The 27,208-nt window shown below is 50.3% G+C and overlaps 3 protein-coding genes, 1 non-coding gene and 1 pseudogene across 8 annotated transcripts in view; 4 read left to right on the top strand and 1 right to left on the bottom strand.

Annotated features, from left to right (window-relative positions):
* Positions 3,071-3,489, top strand: VHLL (VHL like; annotated as a pseudogene).
* On the top strand, positions 8,157-8,263 carry LOC135272339 (U6 spliceosomal RNA). The gene has a single exon (XR_010340500.1). It is a non-coding gene; the product is annotated as a U6 spliceosomal RNA (small nuclear RNA).
* Positions 8,264-9,149: 886 nt separating this feature from the next.
* On the top strand, positions 9,150-13,292 carry GLMP (glycosylated lysosomal membrane protein). Of its 2 annotated transcripts, XM_012449826.2 has the most exons (6): positions 9,150-9,301; positions 9,794-10,051; positions 10,235-10,435; positions 11,438-11,656; positions 12,403-12,659; positions 12,772-13,292. In XM_012449826.2, the coding sequence occupies exons 1-6, from the start codon at positions 9,182-9,184 to the stop codon at positions 12,935-12,937; spliced, it is 1,221 nt and encodes a 406-aa protein (XP_012305249.2). In that variant the 5' UTR covers positions 9,150-9,181; the 3' UTR covers positions 12,938-13,292. The 2 variants fall into 2 exon arrangements, with proteins under 2 accessions (XP_012305249.2, XP_012305251.2); XM_012449828.2 differs by lacking the exon at positions 12,403-12,659.
* Positions 13,293-15,113: 1,821 nt separating this feature from the next.
* TMEM79 (transmembrane protein 79) lies at positions 15,114-21,846 on the bottom strand. The gene is made up of 3 exons (XM_012449841.3): positions 20,897-21,846; positions 20,423-20,636; positions 15,114-15,327 (listed from the first exon to the last, which is right to left on the bottom strand). Exons 1-3 carry the CDS (start codon positions 21,651-21,653, stop codon positions 15,114-15,116), a joined length of 1,185 nt encoding a protein of 394 aa, XP_012305264.1. The 5' UTR covers positions 21,654-21,846.
* Positions 15,217-27,208, top strand: part of SMG5 (SMG5 nonsense mediated mRNA decay factor) — a 45,377-nt gene continuing 33,385 nt past the window's right edge. Inside the window, exons 1-2 of one of the 4 annotated variants that reach the window (XM_064370359.1) lie at positions 15,217-15,309; positions 21,703-21,933. In XM_064370359.1, coding sequence (XP_064226429.1) covers positions 21,890-21,933 — 44 coding nt within the window. In that variant the 5' untranslated portion in view covers positions 15,217-15,309; positions 21,703-21,889. Of the gene's footprint in view, positions 15,310-21,338; positions 21,934-22,442; positions 22,567-25,503; positions 25,723-27,208 lie in introns of those variants that run through there. The other 3 variants (XM_064370360.1, XM_012449824.3, XM_012449823.2) reach the window with 3 other exon arrangements.

The following is a 27,208-nucleotide window of genomic DNA, read 5'->3' as shown; positions in this document are numbered from 1 at the left end:
TCAGAGGAAAGTTTGACAAACAGGAAGAGGGGTTCTCAATCCCACCCTTGCATTTACCCAGGACTTGTAGCTTGACTCTCAACTGTTTTCAGCTTGAAAGTGGGGTTTCATCAGGAACACACCCCTGTCTGCCTAGGATTTGTCTGCCTCCTGTTGCTATCCTCACTATTGCCCAGGCTGGAGTGCAGTGGTGCAATGGGAGGTTTAAGGGATCCTGTGCTGGGACCACAGGCCTGCACCACCACATCGGGCTAATTTTTGTATTATTTTGTAGAGCTGGGATTAGGCTATGTTGCCCAGGCTGGTCCTGAACTCCTGGGCTCAAGACATCCTCCCACCTCAGCCTCCCAAAGTGCTGGGATTACAGGTGTAAGATACCACACTGAGCCCTTTGGTACCTTTTGAAATTTGTACCATGTGCATTTATTAGTCAAAACAAGATTAAAGTAGGCCAGGTGTGGTGGCTTTTGCCTGTAATCCCAGCACTTCGGGAACCCACAGCAGGCAGATCCCTGAGGTCAGGAGTTTGAGACCAGCCTGGCCAACATGGTGAAACCCCATCTCTACTTTAAAAATACAAAAATTGGGCCAGGCACTGTGACTTGCACCTATAATCCCAGCACTTTGGGAGGCCGAGGCTGGTGGATCACGAGGTCAAGAGATCAAGACCATCCTGGTCAATAAGGTGAAACCCCATCTCTAGTAAAAATACAAAAATTAGCTGGGCATGGTGGTGTGCGCCTGTAGTCCCAGCTACTCAGGAGGCTGAAGCAGGAGAATTGCTTGAACCCAGGAGGCAGAGGTTGCGGTGAGCCGAGATCGCGCCATTGCACTCCAGTCCAGGTAGCAACAGCGAAACTCCGTCTCAAAAAAAAAAAAAAAATACAAAAAAATACAAAAATTGCTGGGCCCAGTGGATCACACCTGTAATCCCAGCACTTTGAGAGGGTGAGGTAAGTGAATCATGAGGTCAGGAGTTTGAGACCAGGCCAACATGGCAAAACCCTGTCTCTACTAAAAATACAAAAAATTAGCTGGGCATAGTGGCTGGCACCTGTAATCCTAGGTACTCGGGAGGCTGAGGCAGGAGAATCACCTGAACCCAGGAGGTGGAGGTTGCAGTGAGCTGAGATTGCACCACTGTACTCCATCCTGGGCAACAGAGCGAGACTCTGTCTCAAAAAAAAAAATTAGCTGGGCGTAGTGGCGGGCACCTGTAGTCCCAGCTACTTGGGAAGCTGAGGCAGGAGAATTGCTTGAACCCAGCAGGTGGAGGTTGCAGTGAGCCAAGATCACGCCACTGCACTCCAGCCCGGGCGACAGAACAAGACTCTGTCTCAAAACATAAAGATTAAAGAAAAAAGAAAAAAAAGTGCATCCCATCAGATGTCACCTCCCTCTTTTGACAAATACTTGTATTGCCCCATATCCCATTTTCTCATATCCTAACTTTTCTCCACGATAAAAGTGTGTACTCAGCCGGTCACGGTGGCTCATGCCTGTAATCCCCAGCACTTTGGGAGGCCAAGGCAGGCGGATCATGAGGTCAAGAGATCAAGACCATCCTGGCCAACATGGTGAAACCCCTTCTTTACTAAAAATACAATGGTTAGCAGGGTGTGGTGGCACACACCCGTAATCCCAGCTACTCAGGAGGCTGAGGCAGGAGAATCACTTGAACCCAGGAGGCAGAGGTTGCAGTGAGCTGAGATCACACCACTGCACTCCAGCCTAGTGACAGAGTGAGACTCCTTTTAAAAATAAATAAATAAATAAGGCTGGGCGCAGTGGCTCACATCTGTAATCTCAGTATTTTAGAAGTCCGAGGCGGGTGGATCATGAGGTCAAGAGATCGAGACCGTCCTGGCCAACATGGCGAAACCCTGTCTCTACTAAAAATACAAAAAAATTAGCTGGGCGTAGTGGCGTGCGCCTGTAGCCCCAGCTACTTGGGAGGCTGAGGCAGGAGAATTGCTTGAACCCAGGAGGCGGAGGTTGTAGTGAGCCGAGGTCACGCCACTGTACTCCAGCCTGGTGCCTGGTGATGGAGTGGACTCTGTCTCAAAAATAAATAAATAAATTGTGAATTCTTTCTGAACCAGAACCCGAATAGCAAAGTGTTCAATTAATATTACATTTTGTTTTTGTTTTGAAATGGAGTTTCACTCTTATTGTGCAGGCTGGAGTGCAATGGTGTGATCTCGGCTCACTGCAACCTCCACCTGCTGGGTTCAAGTGATTCTCCTGACTCAGCCTCCCGAGTAGCTGGGATTACAGGTGCCTGCCACCACATCCAGCTAATTTTTTATATATTTAGTAGAGATGGAGTTTCACCATGTTGGCCAGGCTGGTCTTGATCTCTTGACCTCAGGTGATCCACCCACCCTGGCCTCCCAAAGTGATGGGATTACAGGTGTGAGCCACTGCACCCAGCCACAAAGTGTTCAATCAGTATTAGACTGACGAAGCCCTCAGATGTGCTGTCTCATGGAATACCCTCAAATTCCTCTCTGGATCTTCCTATCGCAGTTGTATTATTGGGATTCCATTTGGATATCTCTCACTATAGGTAGCTCTTCAGTGGGATGAATTAGGTAGGACAGGCTGAGAGTAAGCCTGTCTGATCTAGGATGTCTTGCTTGCCACCCAGATAGAAGATTATGTACTCCTGGCCTTTCTGATTCCATTCTAACTCTTGCCAAATCCACATGAAGGGAAGTAGTCTCTAAGAACAGGTACGGGGCTGGGCGTGGTGGCTATGCCTGTAATCCCAGCAATTTGGGAGGCAGAGATGGGCGGATCACCTGAGGTCGGGAGTTCAAGACCAGCCTGACTAACATGGAGAAACTCCATCTCTACTGAAAATACAAAATTAGCCGAGCATGATGGCTCATGCCTGTAATTCCAGCTACTCAGGAAGCTGAGGCGGGTGAATCACTCGAGCCCGGGAGGCAGAGGTTGCAGTGAGCCCAGATCGCACCATTGCACTCCAGCCTGAGCAACAAGAGCAAAACTCCGTCTCAAAAAGAACTGGTATGGTTAGGCCCAAGTTGTCAAGGCTCCGAAGGTAATGCCCCGGAGGGTGGGGAAAGGGGTGGGGTTAGAGGCCAAGGCGGGCACCCACGAGGCAGGCCCAGAAAAGGACTGCCAGGAGGAGTCAGGCGCTGAGAAGGAGATGGAGGTGGGGGCAGCATGGCCTGTGCTGCGCTCGGTGAACTCGCACGAGCTCACCCGGGTCATCTTTTACAACTGCAGCCCTCGGGTCCTGCTGCCTGTGTGGCTCAACTGCTATGGCAAGCCGCAGCCCTACCCGACGCTGCTGCCCAGCAGGGACTTTCTCATACACAGCTTCAAAGCCACCTTGGCTCTTCAGGGATTTAAGGACATGCAATAGGCTTCTGGTTAACCAAACTGAATTGTTTGTGCCATCTTCCAGTGTTGATGGACAGCCTGTTTTTGCCAACCTCACACCACCAGTGTATACCCTGAAACAGCGATGCCTCCAGATTGTCCAAGGCCTAGTCAAGCCTGAGAATTATATGAGACTGGACATCGTCCACTCTATGACGATCTGGAAGACCACCCAAATGTGCTTGAAAGACCTGGAGCGACTGACACAGGAGCACAGTGAAAATGGACGGCCAAGTGCCATGGCTCACGCCTGTAATCCCAGCACTTTGGGAGACCGAGGCGGGTGGATCACCTGAGGTCAGGAGTTCAAGACCAACCTGGCCAACATGATGAAACCCCATCTCTACTAAAAATACAAAAAATTAGCTAAGTGTGGTGGCGTGTGACTGTAATCCCAGCTACTCGGGAGGCTGAGGCAGGAGAATCGCTTGAACCCAGGAGGCAGAGGTTGCAATGAGCTGAGATTGTACTACTGCACTCCCGCCTGGGTGACAGATCAAGGCAGAAAGAAAGAAAGAGAGAAAGAAGAAAACAAAAGTAATGGATGGAAGAGGAAACTGAAGATTTTTTTTTTTTTTTTTTTTTTTTTTGAGACGGAGTTTCGCTCTTGTTACCCAGGCTGGAGTGCAATGGTGCGATCTTGGCTCACCGCAACCTCCGTCTCCTGGGTTCAGGCAATTCTCCTACCTCAGTCTCCTGAGTAGCTGGGATTACAGGCACGCACCACCTTGCCCAGCTAATTTTTTGTATTTTTAGTAGAGACGGGGTTTCACCATGTTTACCAGGATGGTCTCGATCTCTTGACCTCGTGATCCACCCGCCTCGGCCTCCCAAAGTGCTGGGATTACAGGCGTGAGCCACCGCGCCCGGCGGCATCTGTTTTTAATTGATGTACTGTGGTTGGTGATGTGTCTGCCTCCTGCTTTGAGAAGACTGAGGCGTCCTTGTGACAGGGACCAGTCTTTCTCATCTTTGAGACCCGAGTGCCTGGCATCTTATGAGCCTTCAGTCAGTGTTTGCCAGATGAACAAACCAGTGGATGCTTTGGTAGAAAGTGCTTAGAGATTTTGCCTTTTTTGTTGAGGGGTGGTGGGCAGCCTTAAAATGTGTACAATAAACAAATGTCTTAAAGGGAATCTTTTTTTTTTTTCAATGGAGACTCACCTGTCACCCAGGCTGGAGTGCAATGGCACAATGTTGGCTCGTTGCAACCTCTGCGACCTGGGTTCAAACAATTCTCCTGCCTCAGTTTCCTGAGTAGCTGGGACTACAGGCGCCCAACACCATGCCTGGCTAGTTTTTTTTTTTGAGATGGAATGTTGCACTGTTGCCAGGCTGGAGTGCAGTGGTGTGATCTCAGCGCACTGCAATCTCCACCTCTTGGGTTCAAGCAATTCTCTTGCCTCAGCCTCCGGAGTAGCTGGGACTACAGGCGTGTGCCACCACGCCCAGCTAATTTTTTTGTATTTTTAGTAGAGATGGGGTTTCACCATGTTGGCCAGTCTGGTCTCTAACTCCTGACCTCAGGTGATCTGTCCACCTCGACCTCCTAAAGTGCTGAGATTACAGGCATAAGCTACAGTGCCGGGCCTGGGAATCATTTTTATAGGAAGCTCTTTTTATAATTTTGTAAGTCACATGCTTTTCTCAGTCTACTGTTGCAGTGCTGTTTTATTTCTGTTTCTAAACTAGGACTGGCTTTATACAGTTGTGATAAATAGCATTTTTGCAACTTGACATCTGCAAAGAAACTGAGAATATTCTCGTGTTTCATTCTAATATTAACAGGCTATATACTGCAAATACGTTTTCAAAAAATGTGGTATTTCTGCTTCTCTTTGGAAATCTATGACATTTCCGATTGGTTCAGCATTTTTCATCAGGCAGGATCCAGTGACACTTTCACCTGGCTGGAAGAGAGACTGAAGCTCTCCGGAGCTCTGGTGAGTCACTCCTAACAGTGGATTCGTGGAGTAGCCTGGAATGTTTCATCATTTTATAAGTGTACAGATCCTTACAGGGCCAGGCGAGGTAGCTCATGCCTGTAATCCCAGCACTTTGGGGAGGCTGAGGAGGGAGGATCACATGAGGTCAGGAGTTTGAGACCAGCCTGGCCAACAGGAGAAGTAAAGTTCCTCTTCAAAGTTTCCTTTCTTGTTAAAGAATAAATTTGCGGCCCAGGCGCGGTGGCTCATGCCTGTAATCCCAGTGCTTTGGGAGGCCGAGGCAGGTGGATCACGAGGTCAAGAGATCGAGACCATCCTGGTCAACATGGTGAAACCCCGTCTCTACTAAAAATTCAAAAAATTAGCTGGGTATGGTGGTGCGTGCCTGTAATCCCAGCTACTCAGGAGGCTGAGGCAGGAGAACTGCCTGAACCCAGGAGGCAGAGGTTTCAGTGAGCCAAGATCGCGCCATTGCACTCCAGCCTGGATAACAAGAGCAAAACTCCGTCTCAAAAAAAAAAAAAAAAAAAGAATAAATTTGCTAATAACTCTTTGTTAAGCCCTATCCTACGTAGCTGTTAGACATGCCATGCTTACAGGCACGTAGTATATTCTATGTCCTTGTACTTTAACCAAAATATCTGTGCTGGGCGTGCTCACAGGCATGTCCCAGCTCACAGCCTATGCCCCTGACCTGTTTAAAAGAGTTTTAAGTTATTAGCCAATCAAGTTTTAGTTTAGATTGTGAGGTCTGGCTCCAACCAATGGAGATCATACACAGCAGTAAGAAAAACCCCAAATGCGTAAGGGATAAATATGTCTGCTTTTCCATTGTTCATTGTACTCTCATGGCAAGATGGCTAGTGAGGGTACCCTTCCTGCAGTGCAGGAAATAAAAATTGCTTTGCTGAGAGATCCTTTGTCTCAGTGCTGATTTTTCTTTGTGGCACCGAGCATCTTTTCCAACAATGGTGAAACCCCGTCTCTACTAAAAATACAAAAATTAGCCGGGTGTGGTGGTACATGCCTGTAATCCCAGATACTCAGGGAGGCTGAGGCAGGAGAATCGCTTGAACTCAGGAGGCAGCGGCTGCAGTGAGCCGAGATCATGCCACTGCACTCCACCCTCAGTGACAGAGTGAGACTCCATCTCAAAACAAGACAACAACAACCACAGCAACAAAAATTCCTCCAGTAGAAGAGAAAAATTTGGAAGAGACAGAAAAGTAAAAAGGAAGAAAAAATATCACTATAGATACACTACTTAAATACAACCACTATTAGCATTTTGATCCATTTCCTTTTAGCCTTTTTTTTTAACATAGTTGAGATCTTACTGTTTCTATAGTTTTGTATCCTACTTTTTCATTTAATTTTATGACAAATATTTTTCCATGTTATAAGCTCTTCATAAACATTAGGATAGTCTTTCTTTTGTAATTAATGTTTGGCGTATTTTTTGGCATCTTTAGTTCTTTATCCTAATCTTTGCACACAAGTCCTGTGTTCTAAAGTCAGAGTGATGGCTGGTGTGGTGGTTCAGCCCTGTAATCCCAGTACTTTGGGAGGTCCATGTGAGAGGAACACTTGAGCTCAGGAGTTCAAGACCAGCCTGGGCAACATAGAGTAACCCTGTCTCTGCAAAAAACTTTTTTTTTTTTTTTTGAGACAGTTTCACTCTTGTTACCCAGGCTGGAGTGCAATGGCGCGATCTCGGCTCACCGCAACCTCTGCCTCCTGGGTTCAAGCAATTCTCCTGCCTCAGCCTCCCAAGTAGCTGAGACTACAGGCATGTGCCACCATGCCCAGCTAATTTTTGTGTATTTAGTAGAGACGGGGTTTCACCACGTTGACCAGGATGGTCTTGATCTCTTGACCTCGTGATCCACCCGCCTCGGCCTCCTAAAGTGCTGGGATTACAGGCGTGAGCCACTGCGCCCGGCCTTGCAAAAAACTTTTAAAAAATTAGCCAGGCATGGTGGCATGTGCCTGTAGTCCCAGCTACTTGGGAGGCTGAGGCAGGAGGGTCACTTGAGCTTGAAAGTTTGAGGCTGCAGTGAGCCCTGATTGTGCCACTGCACTCCGGCCTTGGTAACAGAGCAAGATACTGTCTCAAATAAATAAATGAGCGAAGTGAAGTAAACAAACACTCCACAGTTTTCCACAACCCTTTTAAATTTCACCAATTTTAGCCCCTTCTTCCTTTTTCTTTCTTTCTTTTTTTTTTTTTTCTTTTTTCTGTTTTTAAAGACGGGGTTTCACCATGTTGGTCAGGCTGCTCTTGAACTCCCGACCTCAGGTGATCCGCCCGCCTTGGCCTCCAAAGTGCTTGGATTACAGGCGTGAGCCACTACGCCCGGCCAGCCCCTTTTTCTTTCTTTCTTTCTTTTTTTTTTTTTTTTGAGACACAGTTTTGCCACTCGTTGCTTAGGCTGGAATGCAATGGCACAATCTTGGCTCACTGAAACCCTTACCTCCCGAGTTCAAGCGATTCTCCTGTCTCAGCCTCCCAAGTATTTGTGATTACAGGTGCCCACCACCATGCCCGGCTAATTTTTGTATTTTTAGTAGATACAGGGTTTCACCGTGTTGGTCAGGCTGTTCTTGAACTCCTGACCTCCAGTGATCCATTCGCCTTGGCCTTCCAAAGTGTTGGGATTACAGGCGTAAGCCACTGTGCTTAGCCTAGCCCCTTCTTTCAACATTTTAACAAATAAATTGGCTTTTTTTTTTGAAGTATGTTGTTCTCATTTAGTGACACATCTGTAAATATAATTTTTATTAAAATGTTAGGCAGAGGTGCTCGCTTCGGCAGCACATATACTAAAATTGGAACGATGCAGAGAAGATTAGCATGGACTCTGCGAGAGGATGACACGCAAATTCGTGAAGCGTTCCATTAAAATTAAAAAAAAAGAAAAAAGAAAAAATATATATATATAAAATTAAAATCAAATAAAATAAAATGTTAGGCAGAGAAGAAGAACCACACTGTCCACAGGAAAGCAGAACCATAGAGAGTTTCACAGTTCACAGGGAAGAAGAACCACAGAGTTTCACGTGCTGGAGTAGAAGGCAGCTGTTATGAGTCCCACAATGGGTCAGGGTGGGGGACTTAAGGCAATGTGCTGGTCCTAAATTAGTAGTTCCATGATGTTTATTTTCTTTAACCTGTCTTTGTGTCAAAATGAGATTTCACGTTCGTTTTAAAACATGCTGTTTGAATCCTGTGTTTTTGTCTTTTTTTTTAAGACGGAGTTTCACTCTTTTTCCCAGGCCGGAGTGCAGTGGCGCACTCTCGGCCCCCTACAACTTCAGCCTCCCTAGTTCAAGCGATTCTCCTGCCTCAGCCTCCTGAGTAGCTGGGACTACAAGCGCGTGCCACCACGCCCAGCTATTTTTTATTTTTAGTAGAGAGGGGGTTTCACCATGTTAGCCAGTATGGTCTGGATCTCCCGACCTCGTGATCCGCCCATCTCGGCCTTCCAAAATGCTGAGATTACAGGCGTGAGCCACCGCGCCCGGCCTGAATACTGTTTTTGGCATTATCCAAGGAAGATTGAAAACTTGTAGCATGAATACTGTATGTTTTTCACTTGAAATCTTGTGACTGTATTAAATTGTATTACTCGTAAGAGACTATGAAGTTTTCTATTTTAAGATAGAATACAAAGCTGTTCTTTAATATATTAAATGGTGCTCAGGAAAGGAACTTCAAAAAAGAAAGAAAAAACTGGTTTGGCGGCTCCGCCCTTGAAAGGGATCAGCTGAACCCGAGTCATGTGACCCTCCGGCGTCTCTTCTGTAGGCTGAATTGCGGCCGTATGCGCGGCTCTGTTGAGCGCGGCTGGGGTTGGGGGCGCTGTGCCCCCAGCCCCCTGCTCCTTTTGACTCTACTTCTGTTTGCAGCCCCATTTGGCCTGCTCGGGGAGGAGACCCGCCAGGTGAGGGCCCTGGGGCTACAGCGATAGAAGTTTCAGGAAATGCTACCCTTGCAGGGTGGCTGGAACCAGGCATCCAGGGGCTAGGTAGGAGTGGAGGGCGGCTGCTCAAGAGGAGGGTTCTTCAACCTGGAGGGTGTGGGAGACGGTCATGGGTCATGGGACGCGATTGTGGAGCAGGGTGAATGTGAGGGTGAAGTCTGGACCCTGACTCAGCCCTGGGTGACCCAGGTCCAGGCAAGTGTTGAATGTTTTCTTCTTCCCAGCCTTGTGCTCTGCCCACCAGGGTCAGGGGAGTCCGCTACCCCTTTTCATCCTGTACCCCCTGCCCCTCACCCCAGGATTCCCTTAGCTCCCGCACACATTCCTTGTCTAGTCCCCAAGGTCCCATCCTTTCTCCAGCATTTTCCAAGCCCCCCTCCCCGACGAGATTCTCTTTTGCCTGGGTCTCTCTGTGATGCCGTTGCCTCAGTCCTCCGCTACTCCACGTTCCAGGTGTCTCTGGAGGTCATCCCCAACTCGCTGGGCCCCCCGCAGAACCTGCTTCATATCCGGGCAGTGGGCCCCAACTCCACGCTGCACTATGTCTGGAGCAGCCTGGGGCCTCCGGCGGTGGTGCTGGTGGCCACCAACACCCCCCACAGCACCCTGAGCGTCAACTGGAGCCACGTGCTATCCCCTGAGCCCGATGGGGGCCTGATGGTGCTCCCCAAGGACAGCATTCAGTTTTCTTCTGCCCTTGTTTTTACCAGGGTGAGGAGGTTGGGGGAGAACCAAGAAGAGTGCAGAGGGGAGAGTTCATCCCAATTAGAGGGTGGAAGTGAAGGCTGGAGGCGGGTGAAATAGATACGAAAGCCTGGGTGGGGGGCGAGTGGGAGGGGGGACTCAGGAGAAACATGGAGGCGAGCCCAGTTCCACCCCACCCCCACCCTCCAGCTGCTTGAGTTTGACAGCACCAACGTGTCCGATACCGCAGCACAGCCTCCAGGAAGACCATATCCTCCATACTCCTTGGCCGATTTCTCTTGGAACAACATCACTGATTCATTGGATCCTGCCACCCTGAGTGCCACATTTCAAGGCCACCCCCTGAACGACCCTACCAGGACTTTTGCCAATGGCAGCCTGGCCTTCAGGGTAAGGGGTGGGAAATCAGAAAGAATTCAAAAAGGCTGATTTGCAAAGGTGGGATTTAACGATGGAGGTGGGATTTAACGATGGAGGTGGGATTTAACGATGGAGGTGGGATGTATCGATGGAGGTGGGATTTAACGATGGAGGTGGGATTTATCGATGGAGGTGGGATTTAACGATGGAGGTGGGATTTATCGATGGAGGTGGGATTTAACGATGGAGGTGGGATTTATCGATGGAGGTGGGATTTAACGATGGAGGTGGGATTTATCGATGGAGGTGGGATTTAACGATGGAGGTGGGATTTATCGATGGAGGTGGGATTTAACGATGGAGGTGGGATTTATCGATGGAGGTGGGATTTATCGATGGAGGTGGGATTTAACGATGGAGGTGGGATTTATCGATGGAGGTGAGATTTAACGATGGAGGTGGGATGTATCGATGGAGGTGAGATTTAACGATGGAGGTGGGATTTAACGATGGAGGTGGGATTTAACGATGGAGGTGGGATTTAACGATGGAGGTGGGATTTATCGATGGAGGTGGGATTTAACGATGGAGGTGGGATTTATCGATGGAGGTGGGATTTAACGATGGAGGTGGGATTTATCGATGGAGGTGGGATTTAACGATGGAGGTGGGATTTAACGATGGAGGTGGGATTTATCGATGGAGGTGGGATTTAACGATGGAGGTGGGATTTATCGATGGAGGTGGGATTTAACGATGGAGGTGGGATTTATCGATGGAGGTGGGATTTAACGATGGAGGTGAGATTTAACGATGGAGGTGCGATTTATCGATGGAGGTGGGATTTAACGATGGAGGTGGGATTTATCGATGGAGGTGAGATTTAACGATGGAGGTGGGATGTATCGATGGAGGTGAGATTTAACGATGGAGGTGGGATTTAACGATGGAGGTGGGATTTAACGATGGAGGTGGCCTTTAAGCATCAGCATCCAGCTGTTTCCCACACCTTCCGTGCATCTTCCTTCCTAGGTCCAGGCCTTTTCCAGATCCAGCCGACCAGCCCAACCCCCTCGCCTCCTGCACACAGCGGACACCTGTCAACTAGAGGTGGCTCTGGTTGGCGCCTCTCCCCGGGGAAACCGTTCCCTGTTTGGGCTGGAGGTAGCCACGTTGGGCCAGGGCCCTGACTGCCCCTTGATGCAGGAGCAGCACTCCATCGACGATGAATATGCACCTGCTGTCTTCCAGGTCAGACTTCCTGGAGAGAGGCAGATGGGTGAGGAATGTAGGTGGGACACCACTGGTACCTGAAAGTCATTCAACCATTTGACATTTAGCAACACTTTTTTTTGGGTCGTTTAAGTGCTAGGCTCTGGGCTAATGAATCTGACCCAGTCTCTGCCCTCAGTGGAGACAGACAGAGAGGCAGTGCAGTATGACTCACACTCTGGCGGGTGGAGATCTGCAAGGGGCCTGGAGCCAAGAGGAGGGGCTGAGTCCAGACTTGCAGGCTTGGAAAACAACTCAGTACTCGTCCAGTCTTACTCCGTTTTTTTTGAGACGGAGTTTCACTCTTGTGTTGCCCAGGCTGGGGTGCAATGGTGTGATCTCGGCTCACTGAAACCTCCATCTCCTGGGTTCAAGTGATTCTCCTGCCTCAGCTTCCCGAGTAGCTGGGATTACAGGCATGCGCCACCACGCCCAGCTAATTTTGTATTTTTGGTAGAGATGAGATTTCTCCATGTTGGTCAGGCTGGTCTCGAACTCCCCGACCTCAGGTGATCTGCCTGCCTTGGCCTCCCAAAGTGCTGGGATTACAGGAGCGAGGCACCGTGCCCAGCCCAACTCCCCATTTTTACAGAGGAGGGATCGAGGCCCTGCCTAGGACTCAGGACTCCTGCTGCTAGTGACGGATAAAGGCTGGGAGAGGCAGGGAAGGGAGGGTTGGGCACAGGTTGGTCCTCTTTACCTCCCTTGTTTGCCTTTCTTCCCAGTTGGACCAGCTGCTATGGGGCTCCCTCCCGTCAGGCTTCGCACAGTGGCGACCAGTGGCTTACTCCCAGAAGCAGGGGGACCGAGCATCAGCCCTGCCCTGCCACGCTTCCCCTCTCCATCCTGCCTTGGCATACCCTCTCCCCCAGTCACCCATTGTCCGAGCCTTCTTCGGGTCCCAGAATAACTTCTGTGCCTTCAATCTGACGTTTGGTGCTTCCACAGGCCCTGGCTACTGGGACCAACACTACCTCAGCTGGTGAGAGCCAGGGCCTGGGCCAGAGGCTTGGGGAGTTGAAGTGGACGAAGGCTGAGCCTCCCGGCCTTTCCTCCTAAGCCGTCTTACTCCTGTCTCTCTCTGCTCGCTCTAGGTCAATGCTCCTGGGTGTGGGCTTCCCTCCAGTGGATGGCTTGTCCCCGCTAATCCTGGGCATCATGGCGGTGGCCCTGGGTGCCCCAGGGCTCATGCTACTGGGGGGCGGCCTGGTTCTGCTGCTGCGCCACAAGAAGTACTCAGAGTACCAGTCCATAAATTGAGACCCGCTTTCTGGAGGGAAGGACATTACTGGACCTGCCTTGCTGTGCCTCAAAACTCTGGAGGTTGGAGGGTCAAGTTCCAGCCAGTCCCTTCACTCCCGTCTTGCTTTTTTGTGGAACCTCAGAGGCCAGCCTCAACTTCCTGGAGACCCCCAGGTGGGGCTTCCTTCATACCTTGGGGAGGGGACTTTGGAGGTGGGTCGGGGACAGGGTTATTGATAAGGAAAAGTCCCTTTGGTGTTGCCGTCTTGCATCTCCACACATTTCCCTTGGATGGGACTTGCAGGCCTAAATGAGAGGCATTCTGACTGATTGGCTGCCCTGGAAGGCAAGAAAATAGATTTATTTTTTTTCACAGGGCTCCAGTCTCTTGATGTGTGAGTGTCGTTGGGCTGGTCTGCGGGTGGTTCCAGGGAATGGAAGGGCTAAGAGATGGGCTTGGAAGTCAAGTTTCTGTTTGAGGCTCTATTTCCTCACCATGGAACCCTGCTCCACCAGGCAGAGATGAGAGGTTTCTTTTTTTTTCTTTTTTGAAACGGAGTTTTGCTCGTTACCCAGGCTGGAGTGCAATGGCGCGATCTTGGCTCATCGCAACTTCCGCCTCCTGGGTTCAGGCAATTCTCCTGCCTCAGCCTCCTGAGTAGCTGGGACTACAGGCACGTGCCACCATGCCCAGCTAATTTTTTGTATTTTTAGTAGAGACGGGGTTTCACCATGTTTACCAGGATGGTCTCGATCTCTTGACCTCGTGATCCACCCGCCTCGGCCTCCCAAAGTGCTGGGATTACAGGTGTGAGCTACCGCGCCTGGCTTTTTTCTTTTTTTTTTGAGACGGAGTCTCACTCTATTGCCCAGAGTGGAGTGCAGTGGCGCCACCTCGGATCACTGCAACCTCTGCCTCCTGGGTTCAAGAGATTCTTCTGCCTCAGCCTCCCGAGTAGCTAGGATTACAGGTGCCTGCCACTGCACCAATTTTTTTTTTTTTTTCTGAGACGGAGTCTTGCTCTGTTGCCCAGGCGGGAGTGCAGTGGCATGACCTTGGCTCACCGCAACCTCCACCTCCTGGATTCAACTGATTGTCCTGCCTCAGCTTTCCAAGTAGCTGAGACTACAGGCTCCTGCCACCACACCCAACTAATTTTTTTATTTTTAGTAGAGACAGGGTTTCACTGTGTTGGCCAGGCTGGTTTCAAACTCCTGACTTCATGATCTGCCCGCCTCGGCCTCCCAAAGTGCTGGGATTACGGGCATGAGCCACCGCGCCTGGCTGAGCTGGGAGGTTTCTACTGTCATCTGAATTAAACAGGGAAGGGACACTTGAGACTGGGGGACAAACAGGAAGAAAGAGCCAGCAAAGACTGGTAGTAGTTTATTGTTACACACACACTCACACCAGGTTAACATCAGCCACTGTGCCAACCAGCCACTCCCCAGCACCACATATGTGGGCGCACACACACACACACACCCCTCTTGGGAGGCAGATTTCCCTGTCTGCTCCCCTCTTCCCGTGGGAGGGGCATGGCTTCTGGGCAGTTTAAAGGTGAGAAGTTACGGGTCCTAAATAGGTAGAAGAGCAGCAGCTCTGGACTGGCCAGCTGTAAGTAGTCTTGACTGAGGCTAAAGGGCCCCAAGGCCAGTCATGGAGTGTCCTGAATCCAGATCCCCAGGAAGGTTTTCACCAAACATGAAAGTCCCATTTGATGTGATGCCCAGCCTCTATCCTTAGGCGTTTCCAGAGTCCTTGAGGCGCTCTGCTTAGACAGCTGGCACAGAAGTGGTCAGGGCTTTGGCTGTGGCTCTCCCACTGCCTCATGGGAAGCCGGGGAGTGGAGCAGAGTCCAGCATTAGGGAGCCCTTGTAGCAGTGCTGGGACTCTGCTTAGGAAGGAGCTGTGCCCTTCCCCTGGTCCTGGCCCCATGCCCTCAGCATCCTTAAGAAATACGGCTGTCCACCTTTTTTCCTGCAAGAAAACTAAGTCCACCCGTTATGACGGTGCCGGGCCCCAAAGGTGAAGGCAGCCCCGGCAAGGGGAGAACTGATTGACTGGATCCCTGTTGGAGCAGTAGCAAGTTCCACCCACCGCAGTCCCAGGCCTGGGGGCGAAGTTCAGGCTCAGCTGGTTCAAAGATGTCAGACCCACGTCCCTACCCCGAGGGCGAGAGGGCGGAACTGCTCAGCCCCAGGGGCGGGGCCTGTAGTCGGAGGCCGAGCGGGCGTGGTCCGGGTAGTCCAGGCGGCTCTCGGTGGCAGTGAGCATGCGCTCCGGCTCCACCACGAACATGTAGTAGAGATTCCACACCAGCATCGACAGCAGCGGCAGAAACGTCAGGCCGTAGCCGAAGCCTCGGAAGGAGCGGCCCACGGCGAAGGTCAGCCAGTAGATCAGCCTGCGGGGGCAAGAAAGGGTCAGCCTACTCTGGAGGGAAGCTCGCCAGCCGACTGGCAATGAGCTGACGGTGTGGGGAATAGATCGGGGAGGCGGATGCAGTTGGTGGGTATGGCTGGTACTTTAAATACAGCCAAAGTTTATGCATTTAATATTTATTAGGCACAGCGCTAATTAAGTGATTGATTTTGACTTCCCCACGTTTATGAAGTTGAGTACATTATTCCTTCTCCTCTTTTATTTTCCATTTATTTGTATTTTTTTTTTTTTTAGAGAAATGGCCTTGATTTGTTGTCCAGTTTGGACTCAAACTTCTGGCCTTGAGGAATTCTCTCACCTCAGACTCCTGAGAAGCTGGGATTACAGATGCGAGCCACCACACCTGGCTGTACAAACTTTAAAATGTTTGAGCAAATACAATGAGTATAGTAAAATATCTTCCTCCCTTTACTGATCCCCACCCTATTCTCCCCCACCCCCACCCCAGGCATCAATATTATGGTTTCTTGTGCACTGAGTTATTTTTTTTCTTTATTATTATTATTACTTTATTAGAGACAAGGTCTTACTCTGTCAACCAGGCTGGAGTGCAGTCGCAGCCCCCAACTCCTGGGTTCAAGCAGTCCTCCCACTTCAGCCTCCCAAGTAGCAGGGACTACAGGTACATGCCACTATGCCCAGCTGATTTTATTTTTTTTTTAGACGAAGTTTCACTCTTGTTGCCCAGGCTGAAGTGCAATGGTGAGATCTCGGCTCACTGCAACCTCCACCTCCTGGGTTCAAGCAATCCTCCTGCCTCAGCCTCCAGAGTAGCTGGGATTACAGGCGTGCACCCATCACAGCCGACTAATTCTGTATTTTTAGTAGAGATGGGGTTTCACTATGTTGGTCAGGCCGATCTCAAACTCCTGACTTCAAGTGATCCACCCACCTTGGCCTCCCAAAGTGCTGAGATTACAGGTGTGAGCCACCATGCCCAGCAGATTTTTGCTTTTATCTTTTTTCTTAAAGAACAGGGTGCTTTTCTTGGACAAATAATAATAATAAGAAGAAAAAATACCAGTGCGATAGTACACTGAGTGATTTTTTCTTTCTTTTTTTGAGACGGAGTTTCGCTCTTATTACCCAGGCTGGAGTGCAATGGTGCGATCTCGGCTCACCGCAACCTCCGCCTCCTGGGTTCGGGCAATTCTCCTACCTCAGCCTCCTGAGTAGCTGGGATTACAGGCACGCGCCACCATGCCCAGCTAATTTTTTGTATTTTTAGTAGAGACGGGTTTTCACCATGTTGACCAGGATGGTCTCAATCTCTTGACCTCGTGATCCACCCGCCTCGACCTCCCAAAGTGCTGGGATTACAGGCGTGAGCCACCGTGCCCGGCCCGATTTTTTTTTTTTTAAGTGCATATACGAGCAAAAAGTTCTTTTTCCCTTTTTTGAAGTAGGTCAGTATACTACATAGATTGTTCTCTGCATGTTAATTTTTTCCCATATAATATATCCTGGAGATATTTTATATCAATATAAAAACAGTTTCCTCATTATTTTATAGCTGCAGTGTGTTTCACTGTATTTATCCTTTTGCAGATGAAGAAACTAAGGTTCCAAAGGAGTTATGTAAAACTGGTCCAATATCACACATCTGGGAAATAGTAAAGCCGTGATTTGAACCCAAACCTGTTCATTACCTCCTCTTCTGCCAGTTTAGAGGGGCAGAGGGAAAGAGGAAAGCAAAGAAGCCACCTCCAGGAGGGCTTGAAGCCCAGAGGATGGGTCAGCCACAAATTTCTTGGGAGAAATTTGTTCAATACACACCCCTCAATGGAGAGAGGGGAGAGCAGCTTCCTCTTAATATACGAAGGATCACTTCTTAACGTATGAAGGACACTTATTACATAATTCATGTGCCTCTACTCTTTTTTACCTGTGAAAGGGAGGGAAGAGTGAGTTACTGCTGCTTCTCTATTGCACTAGGAAGCAGCACAGCATAATGAACCCCTACCAAGTACCAGACTGTTTTAAGCACTCTACGTGAACTAACTCATTTAATCCTCATAACAACCTCATTTTACAGATGGTGAAACTGAGGCACACACTGCTTAAGGAACTTATCCATGGGAAGGAAGAAAGAACCCTGGATAAGAGAGGGAAGGGACCTGGTTTCTAGTCCTGCCACTATTGCGGACTGACCTGAGCAACTCTTCTCCCCTAGTCTGTTGTGATTTCCCTTTTGTAAAATGGGAAGCCTGGACCAGACAATCACTGAATCTTCCTTTAGCTCCCTGATGATTTTTACCGCTTAAGCCAACTTCTATCTGAGACCAGTATTCCTAAAGAGCTGGAGATGGGAGGCTGAGTTATATGAACAGGAACATATTTATTTTGGAAAAACCTATTGGGAGAAAATGCAAGGCTGCATGATGGTCAGGAGGCTGGTGGGACAGCTGACTGATGGACCACAATCAGAAGTGACAGGAAGCCTAATTTTAGCTCAATAGGAAGAATATTTTATTTTAGCAAGCTACCTGGAATCCTGTATCAAAGGTAACAAAAGCAGGCCAGTCATAGTGGCTCATGCCTATAATCCCAGCACTTTGGGAGGGCAAGGCAGGTGGATTATGTGAGATCAGGAGTTTGAGACCAGCTTGGCCAACATGGTGAAACCCTGTCTCTACTAAAAGTAAAAAAAAAAAATGAGCTGGATGTGGTGGCTTGTACCTATAATCCCAGCTACTCGGGGTGGAGGGCGGGGGGGCTGAGGCAGGAAAATTGCTTGAGCCCAGGAGACAGAGGTTGTAGTGAGCCGAGATCATGCCACTGTACTCCAGCCTGGGTGATACAGTGAGAGACACTGTCTCAAAAAAAAAAAAAAAAAGCCGGGTGTGGTGGCTCATGCCTGTAATCCAAGCAATTTGGAGGCCAAGGCGGGTGGATCACCTGAGGTTGGGAGTTCAAGACCAGCCTGACCAACATGGTGAAACGCAGTCTTTAAAAAAAAAAAAAAAAAAAAAGGGCTGGGCGTGGTGGCTCACGCCTGTAATCCCAGCACTTTGGGAGGCTGAGGCGGGTGGATCACAAGGTCAAGAGATCGAGACCATCCTGGTCAACATGGTGAAACCTCATCTCTACTAAAAATACAAAAAATTAGCTGGGCATGGTGGCGCGTGCCTGTAATCCCAGCTACTCAGGAGACTGAGGCAGGAGAATTGCCCGAACCCAGGAGGCGGAGGTTGCGGTGAGCCGAGATCGCGCCATTGCACTCCAGCCTGGGTAATAAGAGCGAAACTCCGTCTCAAAAAAAAAAAAAGATTATATGTATTAGGGAAAATGGAAAGACCTGCATCTGGGTTCAGAAATTCAAAGGTGCCTTCTAGGTTAACAGTAGTTCATGTGAAAACACCCCTAAGGATTTTAGGTGATGGCAAACTGAATGAAAGGAGAGTCAGAAGGCTGCCAGGAGAGCTCATATGGCCTTGGTTTGTATGAAGAAAAGGACAGTACCCTCTACCAGGGCCCTCCCCGCATTGACAAACAGGAAGAGAAGGACTATACCCTCAATTAGGCTCCCCAACCTTGATAGGCAGAAGTTTCTTCCCAGGACAATGAAGAAACCAGGGCCATTTTGCAAAGTAGACACTAGGGGACAAGGGTGTTAGAGTCAGGGGACTGACAGGTGGTGGTAAATATCTGAATTTGTCCTATGCAGTTCTGGAGGTCAGAATCTGGGCAGAAATGTTTAGCACAGTATAAAGAACTGTCTAACAATTAGGACCTCTACAAATGAAAAAAGACTGGTTTATATGAAGAACTGAGGCCGGGAGTGGTAGCACATGCCTGTAATCCTAGCACACTGGAAGGCTGAAGCTGGAGGACTGCTTGAGGCCAGGAGTTTGAGACCAGCCTGGGCAACATAGTGAGAACTAGTCTTTATTTTTTATTTTAATTAATTATTTTTTTTTGAGACTGAGTCTCCCTCTGTCACCCAGGCTGGAGTGCAATGGTGTGATCTCGGCTCATTGCAACCTCTGCCTCCCAGGTACAAGTGATTCTCCTGCCTCAGCCTCCTGAGTAGCTGGGATTACAGAGGCACACAACCATGCCTGGCTAGTTTTTGTATTTTTTTTTTTTTCCGAGATGGAGTCTTGCTTTGTCACCTAGGCTGTAGTGCAGTGGTGTGATCTTGACTCACTGTAACCTCCACCTACTGGGTTCAAGCGATTCTCCTGCCTCAGCCTCCTGAGTAGCTGACAGGTGCCTGCCACCACACCTGGCTAATTCTTGTATTTTTAGTAGAGACAGAGTTTCACCATGTTGGCCAGGCTAGTCTTGAACTCCTGACCTCATGATCTGCCCGCCTCGACCTCCCAAAGTGCTAGGATTACAGGCGTAAGCCACTGAGCCCAGCTTTTTATTTTTTTGAGATGGAGTCTAGCTTTATCGTCCAGGCTGGAGTCCAGTGGTACTGTCTTGGCTCACTGCAACCTCCACCTCCTGGGCTCAAGTGATTCTCCTCCCTCAGCCTCCTGAGTAGCTGGGACTACAGGCATGCACCATAATGCCCAGCTAATTTTTGTATTTTTAGTAGAGACAGGGTTTCACCATGTTGGCCAGGCTGGTCTCGAACTGCTAACCTCAAATGATCCGCCACCTTAGCCTCCCAAAGTGCTGAGATTATAGGCATGAGCCACTGCACCCAGCCTTGTCTCTATTTTTAAATATATATATATATATATAAATTTAAATTGCACATTTAGTCACAGGGGGTGTTCAACTAGAGACCAAAAAAGCTACCTGGCCAGATTGCCACAGGGGTGGCTGCAATAGGTGCATTGATCTAGATGACACCTGAAAGCCTTCTAGTTCTACATGGTTCTATGTGTCTCTGAAATCAGCTTCCTATGGAAGACATATGAGCTGACCATCTGCTACCAGCTGAGGTAAGGTGCAAAAGAGAAAGTGGACTTATCTCTCTAGGGCACACATTTGGGCCAGTGTAGAATCCAGAAAGCTCCTGCCCCTGGCTCTCCAGACATTCAGATGCCTGGCTTCTCTAGCACCATCCCCTCTCCCATGCCCCACCCCCTGCCCCAACTTACCGGGAGATGGCAAAGAGACCAGTGAGCAGGGGGAGCAGCTTGAGGGTATCCTGGGCCAGGTAGGTGGAAAGCACGGCCAGGTTGAAGAAGTAGAGGATAAAGAGCTGGACCGACTGGGCCACATACCGCCGGTGGATCTCCACCTCCCGCCGTGGCTCCCCAAAGGGCCGAAGGGCAGAAAACCATAACAGGCTCAGCCCGTACACCAGGATCCCTGGGTGGAGTTGGGAAATACAGGGTAGGGTCAGAATAGGCAGGGGAAGTGTGCAAGAAGCAGTCAGCTGGAGGCAGGTTCACTGTGGGTGGTACATGGCCATGGGCTCTACACAGTGGGGTGGAGGTGGTCCTGGGAGGAGATGGGCATGCAGAGTGGCAGGGGGTGGGAGACACTGAGGGGACCAGGCCAAGTGAAGGGAAACCCTCCTGCTCCCCACGCCAGGCTTCCCGATGCCCCCTTTTGTCTCACAGGCTCACCCAGCACAATGGGGAAGGTGGCAAAGACCCCACAGCGCAGTGTGTAGATCAGGCGGGAACTCATGGTGGGCAGCCGTGGGACATCAAAGGGCAGGAAGGTGTATGCCCCATATAGTAGGCAGGGAAAGAGGAGGAGTGCAGCTCCCACAGAGGCCACGGCCCTCAGCCATTCACGGTCTCCACAGCTTCCGCAGCCCCCACAGGAACGGCCAGGCGGCCTCACCACTGCCTCAGCCCACTTGCATTCAGTGGGGTCGGGGTGGGTGGCCCGGGGGGGCACAAAGGTTCGGCGCTCGCCCTCGCCTGCCTCACAGCGCACGATAAGGTCTTCCTGGGGTCGCCGCTCAATGCACTGTAGGTCAATAGGCACGAAGGCACGGGCCGCTTTCTCAGGCAGCAGGTTGGCATCATCTTCAGTCAGCTCCTCTAGCTTAGTAAGTGGTTCTGACTCTGGGGGTTCCGGTTCAATGTCCCGCCAGCCAGGGGGATCCGGGAATGGAGCACTGGGCTGAGGGCCAGTCCCCCAGGGCAAGGTGGCAGCCTCACTTACTGTACTGTCTAGACCATCCTCAGCCCCCTCTATGGCTGTGGGAGACCCAGCTGAAGATCCCACTCTGAGGGACTCAGCTCCCGGGGACTCGACCCCATCTTCCCCTTCTGGCTGCTGGCCATTGGGGACCAAGGCCTGGGGCGAGCTCTTCTCTGGGACCTCAGACCTCTTCACTTCCAGCAGGGCCAGGGGCTCCTGTTCTGTCATCCTGGGGCCTCGGTTCTGGGATCTACCACAATGTCATGTCATCCTGCAGGGAGCAGAGGAAAGCTCTGTCAGAAACCCCAGTCTTCTAGTTCTTAGGATGGGTTGACAGAACTCACACTCTCCAGGGCAACTGGCTTCATGGGCTTTGGCCCCTTCTGGAGCCTTAGGAAGAACGTGGTACAGAGGAAGACGCTGAAACAGAGGGAGGAGGGAAGGAAGTGAGCAGCTGAAATGAAATGGAGGCACCCTTTCGACATCAAATGCCATCCAACAGGAGAGGGTGAGTCAAGGGACACAGGCCCCGGCGCTGTGACCTCAGTCAGCCCCCACCCACGCCTTCTATGCCCCTCCACCAAAACCCCTGGAGTCATAGCCACCCTAATGCAGGAATAGGAGGTAGAGGAGTTGTCTAGAACTTTGCCAAGTTTCTTTCCCACCGAGGATCTTCCTGTAGAAAAAGAAGCTTCCCCTCCACTGTCCCATCTCCCCTTCTCCCTACAGATCCCTCCTTGGAACCTTCCTGGGTTCCAAGTGAGACCAGTGATTTGCCAACTAATCTGTCCCAAAGAGCTGATGGCTGCAGGGCACCCTGTCCCTTCATTGGCACTTGGTCAGTTCCCAAACTCCTCACTAGCCCACCTCATCCATCTCTGCAGGGCCTGGGTCTGTTATTGTGACTTTTAGGTCTGATCATGGCTGTTTACCATGCCTTCTTTCCTGTCTTTCTCCCCTCCCTACTGCCCTCCAACTCATTCTGGATGGGACTGATTTTCCCTCCCTCATCTCAAGGGCCCTCCAAACCTTGCAGTTTGGACCCATGACATCCTTTTTCCGTGTGGAGTGAAGTGGAGGGTCCCATCCGTCAGTCCATCCGTCCGTCCGGGAGGGAGCTGCCCAGCTACCTGCTGGCTCTGCAAGTATTTCTCTCTGTCTCCCTCCCTTTACCTGTGTCTCAAAACCTGTCTGACCAGAGCAGGTGGGGCCCAGATTAAAGGGGCAGGCCCCGCCCTGCTGAATCTGCCGACAAAAAAAGCATTAGAGGAGGATGTCATCCTTTCTGAAAGTTGGGATGCACCTGGGCAAAGGGGTAAGTTTACATTCCAGGCACCTGGAATGTGTAAGAGCTCCCAGCTTAGGAAAGCAGAGGGGGAAAGTGAATTTGTGCACCAAAGGGTGCTCGGAGTAGGGTGGGATACCCAGAAAGCAGATGGAATTTGTACACTTATTCATTCAGTAAATATTTACTGAACACCAATTATTAGCTAGGCACTATTCTAGGCAGACACAGAAGAACAGAACAAGATGACAGTCAAGGTCTCTGCCCTTCAGAAGCTTATATTCTATTAGGGTAACATAATGAAGACGCCTAGCAACTAAATCAATTAGACAATTTTAACAGGAAAGACCTCTTTAGTAAGGTAATGTTTGAGCTGAAATCTGATGGGAAATCAGGAGTATGAGTGTTACAGGCAGAGGAACAGCAAGTGAAAGACCAATGGGTGGCAAAGACTTAGGCTGTTTCAGGAACAGAAAGAAGGTGGGTGGCTGGAGCCAGGAGCATAGCGGTAGAAGGGCAATTTATGTTCTCAGTACAATGTGTACACAGGCAAAAAACAAACAAACAAAAAAAACCTTGCTTTTTATTTATTTTTTTGAGACAGAGTCTCACTCTGTCACCCAGGCTGGAGTGCAGTGGCACAATCTCTGCTCACTGCAACCTTCGCATCTCGGGTTAAAGCGATTCTTCTGCCTCAGCCTCCCTAGTAGCTGGGACTACAGGTGGGTGCCACCACGCCCAGCTAATTTTTTTTTTATTATTATTTTTAGTAGAAATGGGGTTTCACCATGTTGGCCAGGATGGTCTTGATTTCTTGACTTTATGATCTGCCCGCCTTGGACTCCTAAAGTGCTGGGATTACAGGCGTAAGCCACTGGGCCTGGCCTGAAAAAACCCCTTGCTTCTTAAACTTAGGGTTTTTTTTTTTTTTTTTTTGAGACGGAGTTTCGCTCTTGTTACCCAGGCTGGAGTGCAATGGCGTGATCTCGGCTCACCGCAACCTCCGCCTCCTGTGTTCAAGCAATTCTCCTGCCTCAGCCTCCCGAGTAGCTGGGACTACAGGCGTGCGCCACCTTGCCCAGCTAATTTTTCTATTTTTAGTAGAGACAGGGTTTCACCATGTTGACCAGGATGGTCTCGATCTCTTGACCTCGTGATCCACCCGTCTCGGCCTCCCAAAGTGCTGGGATTACAGGTGTGAGCCACCACGTCCAGCTTAAACTGAGGTTTAAGCTAAAACAAGACAAAGCAGTCATGTTCCTAGCTGTGAGCTCACCTGCCCTGATTTCCAGCGTGAGGATCAGGAGACAGAAATGTAAGGGAGTAGCTTGTCATTCCTATGAGACCTTATCCCTAAAGTCATTTGAGCTTTGTGAGGGCAGAGATAATGTCTAGCTTGCTCACTTCTGTGTCCCTAGAATCAATAAATGTTGCTGGCTGGTAAGGGATAGATATGTGCCGGGCGTGGTGGTGCTTGCCTGTAGTCCCAGCTACTCGGGAGGCTGAGGCTGGAGGATCGCTTGAGTCCAGGAGTTCTGGGCTGTAGTACACTATGCCGATCGGGTGTCTGCACTAAGTTTGGCATCAATATGGTGACCTCCCGGGAGCGGGGGACCACCAGGTTGCCTAAGGAGGGGTGAATTGGCCCAGGTCGGAAATGGAGCAGGTCAAAACTCCCGTGCTGAGCAGTAGTGGGATCGTGCCTGTGAATAGCCACTGCACTCCAGCCTGGGCAACATAGCGAGACCCCATCTCTAAAAAAAAAAAAAAGAAAGAAAAAAAAGATATGCAAGCTGGAAATCTTTTGGGAGGGGGAGCTGAAGGGTCAAGATGCTTGTACAAGAGTCATTTCCTGGCCGGGCGCGGTGGCTCACGCCTGTAATCCCAGCACTTCGGGAGGCCGAGGTGGGTAGATCACGAGGTCAAGAGATCGAGACCATCCTGGTCAACACGGTGAAAACCCGTCTCTACTAAAAATACAAAAAATTAGTTGGGCATGGTGGCGCGTGCCTGTAATCCCAGCTACTCGGGAGGCTGAGGCAGGAGAATTGCCTGAACCCAGGAGGCGGAGGTTGCGGTGAGCTGAGATCGCGCCATTGCACTCCAGCCTGGGTAAGAAGAGCGAAACTCCGTCTCAAAAAAATAAATAAATAAAATAAAATAAAAAAAGAGTCATTTCCTTTTTTTTTTTTTTTTTTTTTTTAAAGACAGGGTTTCACCATGTTGGTCAGGTTGGTCTTGAACTCCCGACCTCAGGTGATCCACCCGCCTTGGCCTCAAAAGTGCTTGGATTAGAGGCCTGAGCCACCACGCCCGGCCCAAGAGTCGTTTCTTCCAGGGCTTTATTCCTGTGTGATGTTTGGCCCTTTCCAAGGAAACTCTCACATGCACTTTTCGTTTGTTTAAATTATGGGGGGAAAGGGAGAGCTGGAGTCACTCCCACCAGTAATCTGAAAGACGCTTGGCTCAAACAGAGCTGGGGAAAAGGGGCAAAAGCATGGACCAAATAATCACTGTAGGACAAAGCAGTCCCGCTCCTAGCTGTGAGCTCACCTGCCCTGATGCAGTTAAGCTTTGGCCACCTCACTGGGTAAACTGTCCGTTCTCTGATAGCTTTGCCAATAAAGTTTTTCTCAAGGATTTGGCGAAGCCGGAAAGAGGCCATGCTGCCCAGAGTTAGTTCTGGCAACTTCCCGGGAGGGAAAACGAGTTTCGCGAGATTTGGTAGCAGAAGGCCACTGGTCCGCAACTGTGCGGCTGCTATCGCGAGATTTGGCAGGAGGCGGAGGAGCTGTCGGGGGCAGCCGCCTCACAGCGATGGCGGCCGAGCAGGGCCGGCGGCAGCGGCGGCTGCGGCTACGGCCGGAGACGGCAGTGGTGGCGGTAGTGGTAGGTGGTGGGGGCCTGTGACCGGGAGCTGCCCCCAGACCCGGACACCATGAGCCAAGGCCCCCCCACAGGGGAGAGCAGCGAGCCCGAAGCAAAAGTCCTCCACACTAAGCGGCTTTACCGGTGAGAGGGGCCAGGGCGTGAGAGCAGCCGCCGAGGAGAGTGGGGGGACGGCGAAGGGCGGGGCCTCCCCTGCGGGCGGGGCCCGGTGCCGGGGTGAGATGCGGGCGGGGAAGGAGGATGCAATTTTGGAGGCGGGGCGGGGTCCCGTAGTAACTCGGGTTGGAACTGAAAGGAGGAATTGGGTGGGTGGGAGGTTTGGAGGGAAGCACGTGGAGGAATCCCCTCCACAGTGTGCTTGGTCGGGACGAGCCCCAAGCTTTGTGGAGTTGGGGTAGTAGGGTGGGCATTGAAGGCCAGAAGGGTTGGGTAGGTAAAGGTGGGTCACAGGTGGAGAAAAACCCGGAAGGGAACGGTGCTTGGAATCCTGTGAGATTTACAGGGAAGAGTCCTGGACTGAAGTCTCTAGAGCTAGGTTCAGGTCCTTTCTTTGCCGCTCTCTCACCGTGTGACCTTGGGCCTCAGTTTCCTTATCCTTAAAAGGAGATACTTGAATTGGATATGCTCTAAAGTCCCATACACCTCTAATTTTGAGGAGTCTGAATGAGAAAGTCTTGGCCTGGAAGGGCCACGAACGACTTTATGTCCAGAGCGTTCTTGGGACTTGGGAGGCAATTCGGGGCACCTGGGGACTCCTGAGTCTTGCCTTCCTTCCAGCCTCATGACTGTAGTCTCTTGCCAGGCAACTTGCGTTCCTGGTTTCTGATTTCCATAATGCCACCCACACTCCACAAGTCACATCTTCAGCCCTTCAGCCCTCTGTTGGGAGCAAGCCAGAATGAGCTCTTCCCATCAAGGTTGGAGGATTTGTTGTGTAGGTCAACTAGAACATGGGCTCCACAACTGGATCAAAATAGTTTAAAGCTTGGAGACTGAGTTTTGTGCCTTCTGCTACATAGTGGGGTTTGGGGTTTTCATGTAGCTCAGGCTTTATAGAACACGGATGTTTGCATGCGAAGAAGACCCTCACAGTCTTGGCCCCATCTTGGCAGTGAAAGAGTCAAGAGCATGTTGTCTTTTCCTCTTTGAGTAGGCATCCTGCCTTCTCTGGCTTTGTAAGCCAGGGGCAGAGGGGAGTATAGGCTGCTCCAAAAATAGAAAAATGATTCAATCTAGCGGCCCCTGGGCTTCCACTGTGGGCTGCCCCAAGCAGTTCCCAGGGGGGTGAGGAGTTGGCTGAGGGTGGCACGTGTGCCTCATCATGCTGCCCAGTGTCAGTGCTGCCTGTCAGACAGAGCGTGGGCCATGTCTGCAATATTCCTTGTCTCCAGCATTTGGGGATGGCTCCGGTCATCCTTCCTGTTGTGTAGTTCCTTCTTAAAACACTACATTCACAGGACTAACCTAAACTGATGTATTTGCGTGTGTGGCTTAGCTGTGTGCACATGGGTATTTGCCTGTAAGCGTGGTGTTGGCTTTGAGCAGGTAGAAATTTGAGGCAACCAGTTACTGTTTTTATAACTTCTTATAGCAATGGTGATCAGTGGAA

This window comes from Aotus nancymaae, unplaced genomic scaffold (genome assembly GCF_030222135.1).
Source record: "Aotus nancymaae isolate 86718 unplaced genomic scaffold, 86718_ANA_hifiasm-v0.15.2.pri h1tg000108l, whole genome shotgun sequence".
NCBI lineage: Eukaryota > Metazoa > Chordata > Mammalia > Primates > Aotidae > Aotus > Aotus nancymaae.
This window is presented reverse-complemented; position numbering and strand designations above follow the sequence as displayed.